The sequence below is a fragment of the Manis javanica genome, chromosome 13 (assembly GCF_040802235.1).
Source record: "Manis javanica isolate MJ-LG chromosome 13, MJ_LKY, whole genome shotgun sequence".
Lineage (NCBI taxonomy): Eukaryota > Metazoa > Chordata > Mammalia > Pholidota > Manidae > Manis > Manis javanica.
Genome location: NC_133168.1, coordinates 55,788,517 through 55,793,780, shown reverse-complemented (window position 1 = coordinate 55,793,780; position 5,264 = coordinate 55,788,517). Strand labels below are relative to the sequence as shown.

At 57.2% G+C, this 5,264-nt stretch overlaps 1 protein-coding gene across 1 annotated transcript; it reads right to left on the bottom strand.

The window, feature by feature from the left end:
- Positions 1-315: 315 nt before the first annotated feature.
- Positions 316-3,640, bottom strand: SLC35D3 (solute carrier family 35 member D3). Its single transcript, XM_017644907.3, has 2 exons — positions 3,088-3,640; positions 316-2,069 (listed from the first exon to the last, which is right to left on the bottom strand). Exons 1-2 carry the CDS (start codon positions 3,524-3,526, stop codon positions 1,240-1,242), a joined length of 1,269 nt encoding a protein of 422 aa, XP_017500396.3. The 5' UTR covers positions 3,527-3,640; the 3' UTR covers positions 316-1,239.
- Between the last annotated feature and the right edge of the window lie 1,624 nt (positions 3,641-5,264).

Below are 5,264 nucleotides of genomic sequence, written 5' to 3'. Positions count from 1 at the left end.
GGCTGACAGGAAGGCTTCCCTCTCAGTGCATTCTGTTATTAAAGCTCAAACTCCTTACAAACTGAATGCAGCTGTGGATGGCTTTCAACCTGCAGCCTGAGGCCTATTGTATTTCACTTTGTCAGTTTCCCTGGCTGGAAAATAAGAGTGTGTTTACTGTGGTGGTTGTTCTAAACTAAATAGTCATGCTAATTTAGGACTCTCCCCATAGGGTGGCCCCTGCATAGTGGACACTCGACAATACCCTTTAAAGGCAAACACAAGCTACACACCAACAGTAGAGCATAAATGTGTCTAAAACCACTTATCTTTTAGCAGATAGATTCATACTTTATTTTGACAAATTTAAGATAGAAAAATATCATAAGTGAATATAGCCATTGCTCCTTTTGTAACATGGTTTGGGACATGCGGTACAACTTAATAGGATGGTCTCACTTCGGTTTGGGCTTCAGTTAATACTGAATTATATTTCAGCCATTGCGTTTGCTTGGAAGAATATTGGACACAGTGAACCTGGTTTTTAAAAAAGTTCTGGCGTTCAGTAATGAATATCATAAAGCAATAAAGAAAGCCACCTTAAAAATATTTTATAAATACCACAAGCCAACTTTAAACTTCATGTTTAAAGTTAAGAACTCATATTTTCAGAATATGTTTAACATTTTCTACCAATACATAATAGAATAGAGCACTTACTTTAAAAAAGCATAAGTAAAGAAAGGTTAAATTTGGTATTTCAGATGACAAGAAACAGTAAACATCAATTTAGTGTGTTTATATATGTCATTTCAATAAAGTATTCTTTGCACAGCTGGTCATAAAAATCGTAATTCTAACAATCATCAAAAATGTGCCCCTGTGTGTAATCTTTGAGTTAAGTGCTGTCATCCTTTCTACACTCCATCTTGGGGGAAGGGGGTGCAGTTTGAGGAACTTTGGTACATGCAGACATTTGGTTATGGTTGGAATGACAAAAAAGTTACGTGCCAGGAATCCGCAGCTGAAACTGCTGCCTTTCTTTGTCAAGCACCTTCACATTCTTTTGTTTCTGTGATGCCTCAGGTAAACTCATGCTAAATAATTCACAGATGTGCTAGTGTTGTTGGCTTCCATCCATTTCTTTGCTTCCCGTCCCCACTCCTCACAGAATAAAATTGGGCGGACCCTCATCAAAATATGTTATCTCTAACGTATAAAATACGTGTATGTACATATATACATACAGGCATCTCCTCTTCAAGGACTGGGTAACTCCTCATTTTCTATCAAGTAATCCTTCTTCATGTATTTGGTTCCCCTAACTAATCTCCACACTTCGAGGTAAGTCTCCTTTAATGACCTCTTGCTCACTTCTCCAGGGCTGTCTGAGATCTGTGAGCTCCTGGCCACCAGTGGGGCTCTTCCGGGGCCACCCCTCACCTCTTGCCCGCTCTGCTGAGTGGAGCCACCTGCCGCCTTCCCACCTTCTGACCCACCATTTCCACCCTCTGCAGGCAGCTCCTCCATGACGAACGGCAGCTGATCTCCACTTGGCTGCGCCTCCTCTCCCCTGGGCTGCATGTCCAGGTCCTCGTAGTTGCTTTGCTTTCTGGTCTCCAAGAACTTGGCCACACAGTAAATGATGGAGCCCAGGGTGTTTACTACGACACCGGCAATGAATAGGGAGGTGGGCGCCACGTCGCTGAAGGCCACCATGCCCACCGTGATGGTGGCGATGCTCTTCACCACGCCCACAAAGCTGGTGGTCACCGCCGAGTTGATGTAGGTGCAGTGCAGCGTGGTGAAGTTCATGGCGCAGCCGATCAGGATGCAGGCCACGAAGATGCAGACCATAGCCGGGTCTTTCCAGCCCGGGAAGGACCAGGCGTGGATGGAGTCGGTGCTGGCGAAGGAGCAGACGACCAGCAACGGGGTGGCAGAGACGGCGATGACGTACTGCGCGGTGAGCGGCCCGTGCTCGGTGTCGGCGCTCGCCTTCTGGATGAGCACCAGGTAGGCGGCGTGCACCAGCACCGCCAGCACGCCCGTTACGTACCCGATGGGGTCGCCGGTCAGGTCTCCGGCTCCTGCAGCGCACCAGGAGGACAGCGGAGCCAGGGCAGGGAGGAGAAAGAGAAGACAGCGGGTTGGCGCGGGTGGGGATTCCCTGGGGCAACGCATTGTGTTGGAAAGTAGACGGGGTTTGCAACCGCGCTCGGCGCATGGGTATGAAATGAAGAGCCAAGATCGGTCAATGCCCAGTTAGAGACAGGAGGAGAGGCGCCTTCCCTGCCGTATACCCGGGCAACCTGTCTACCTCTGTCCACGCAAAAGCCCCGGGGAGAGCGCAGATGCCCTCGGGGTGGGCGTGTGGCTCCCCCGAACTGACGTGGAGGTCACTTAGGCTCGTGGTACCCCTGCCCCCTCCGCAGGGCGCCAGAAGGGAGAGGCAGCTCCAGCTAATGGCTTCTAACTCCGGGCGGGCTGGGCGCCGGGTGAAGAATGCCTCCCCCCGGACCCCGGAATAGAGGTTTCCCGCTCCGGGTGGCTCCCATCTCGTCAGTCCTCCAAGCCGGGCTCGCACGTGGCTCTGCATCCTGGCCCCTCTGCCTCGCAAGCCCCTGCGCGGCGCCAGAGACCCCAAAAACTAGCCCTGGCAGCTCAAGCTTGGCTGGGAATGTCCTCCCTACCCTCACTCCAGCCCGGCGTGACCCGAGGAAGTTCACGGCCCCTCTTCTTCCGGCTCGGTCTGGGGACTCCAGCTCCTTGGCTCCGGCGGCTCTCTCACCCCTCCCGGGGGAAAGAAGGGGTCATGGGGTACCAAGGGGTGGGGGCGGGAAGGGTGATACCCTGAGACAGGCGCGGGGGTCGGAAGCCGAGACAAATGGGGTGGGTGGGGGTTCTGAAGGAGGAGGCTAGAGCTCTGGGAAAGGCTCCGCTGGGTCTCAGAAGTCCTGTTTGCAAGCCAGGCGACCACGTTCAAGGCTCCCCGCTTCTCTGCCTCAGTCTCCCCTGGAAGTGAGGGCGGTGCACTAAGTGATCCCCACAGTCTCGGTCCTGTGGGGTCGGGGTGGGGGGCCGGGGGTCAGCGCGGGTCCCGCTCACCTGCCAGGGCGGCGCCGCAGGTGGTGATGAGCACAGCCGCGAGCACCCCCGGCGAGGGCGCGCCGTTCTTGAGCACCAGGACGCCGATGAGCATGGTGACCAGGGGCAGGCAGCGCTTGAAGACCACGTACATGGGCAGGCTGAGGCCGCGCAGGGACCAGAGCGTGAGGCTGGACTGCAACGTGGAGAGCACGGCGACCCCCGCGAAGGAGCGCGCCAGGCTCAGGCCGAAGGGGGGCACGGCGATGAGCCCGAGGCGCCGCAGCAGTTCCAGGCTCAGCGCCGCCGTAGAACTGGTCAGGCACTGCACCAGGGTCAGGAAGGAGAACTGGTAGCGGCTGATGAGGAACTTGAGCAGGATGTTGAGGGAGCCCGAGAAGACCCCGTGCGCGATGGCCACCGAGATGCCCAGCACGCGGCCCCGGCACAGCTGCCGCATCGCGCCTACCGCGCCGCACCCAGCGGTGCAGGAGCTCCGGGACCTGCGGGAGGAGAGCGAGGCGGAGAGGAGAGCCGGGAGGAGCGGAGCCAGGCGGCGGGGTGCCAAGGCCGCGGCGAAGGGCAGGGGGCGCCGGCTGGCCGCAGAGGGCAGCTCCAGCCGGGCGTCCTCGCGGCTCCGCGGCTCCGCGTCCGACTGCCCCGCAGCTCCAGGGAGGCAGTGACGGGGGCGGAGGACTCCGAAAAGTGGCAGGGGTTGGGGGCTGGTCTGAGAGGAGTGGCGGGAATCCTAGCGACAGCGGTTTTTTAAGTAGGTGACGAACTGCGCTGGGTTGTGTCCCGCGCGGGTTCCACCGTGAGGGAGGCGGCCCTGTGGCTGGAACCGGGCAGCTCCTGCCAGCGGGACCGGACCCGCGCCTCTCGGACAGCCGGAGCCCACCGCGCGGGCCCCTCTCCTTCCGCAGCGGCAGCTGCTCCCGCCTGCCGCTTCTTCCCGGCTCTGAGCTGTGGGACGCGGTTTGGGGGATCCGGGACACAGCTAAAGGAAGATTTTAGAAACAGCTCTCCGCGTCAAGCCCCGTTTATTAGCCACGACAAGTGACAGCATTCCCCAGCCTCCTTCCCCCAGAGCTGGAGGCACCTGGCCCAGCTGTCTTCCAGGGAAGGGATGTCAGGGCCGGCGGGCTGTGAGGCTCCGTGGTGCTCGAGCGCCAACGCTCCCACGCTGAAGAAACCCACAGCCCCAGACTTGGCCCCGGCGTGCTTTAGGGCACCGAGGCTGGCCCCTTCCCGCCCCGGGAACGCGCTCCCCAGTGCGCGCGTCTTCCAGAGCGGGACCTGGGATTGCGCGCGCGGTTTAGGGGAGCTTCCAGAGGGAGCCGAGGCCTCGAGGGGCTGCAGACCAAGGGGCGGGGGCAGGGACACGTGTTCCAAGCGAGGCAAAAATGTGAAACATGCAAAAGAGCGAAAACTAACTCTGGAGCGAGCAGCCTCTACCGGTTCTGGTAGAGCGAGGGGTGGAGGGTGCGGACAACGGTCCCCCAGGGATGGGCGGGGAGCCACTGGCCGCGTTAGGGGGATGGGACGGCGGAGGAGGCAGGGGAGACGGCGGGCCGGGGGCTGGAATCCGGGACCTGGACAGCGCGGAGACTAACAGTGCTTCTCCAGATACCCGGAAACCAATCATAGCCTGCGAGGCATTCGCGGGCCTCTCTGCGGAGCAGGAAAACCCCTACCTCTCACCTCCCTGAGCCAGGGCACGTCTGCCTCCCGCAGGACTTGTGAACTGTTTCCATCCCATTTAGCAAAGAGAAAAAGGAAGTTCTTATTCTCTGCGGGCGAATACTTGTGTGATCCTTTGATCTGAATTTCGTTCCTTGGAAAGTAACGGCCGGACCCTTAAACTCAACAGCAGCAGAGGGATTTTTGCTCAGCCAGGTCGCTGATAAGAGGGTTTATTGTACGTGTGACTTAAAAATTTTGGACTCGGCTAGGGTATGGAGTGAGAATGAGCAAGCTTGAAATCGCTGCATTCCACCTGTTTCCGTTCACTTCTCTTATCTACCCATCCCCACCGGGATCCCAACCTCCTACCCCTTAAATGCTGTGCCACAAGACCCATTTCTCTAGTTATTCTTTTGTTTTCTCCTCCTTACATCCACCCCTGTGCTGAACGCAACACTTCTAGCCCAGATGTTGAAGCCATGAGTATTACTACCACAGCAGAAAAATAAGTTTTA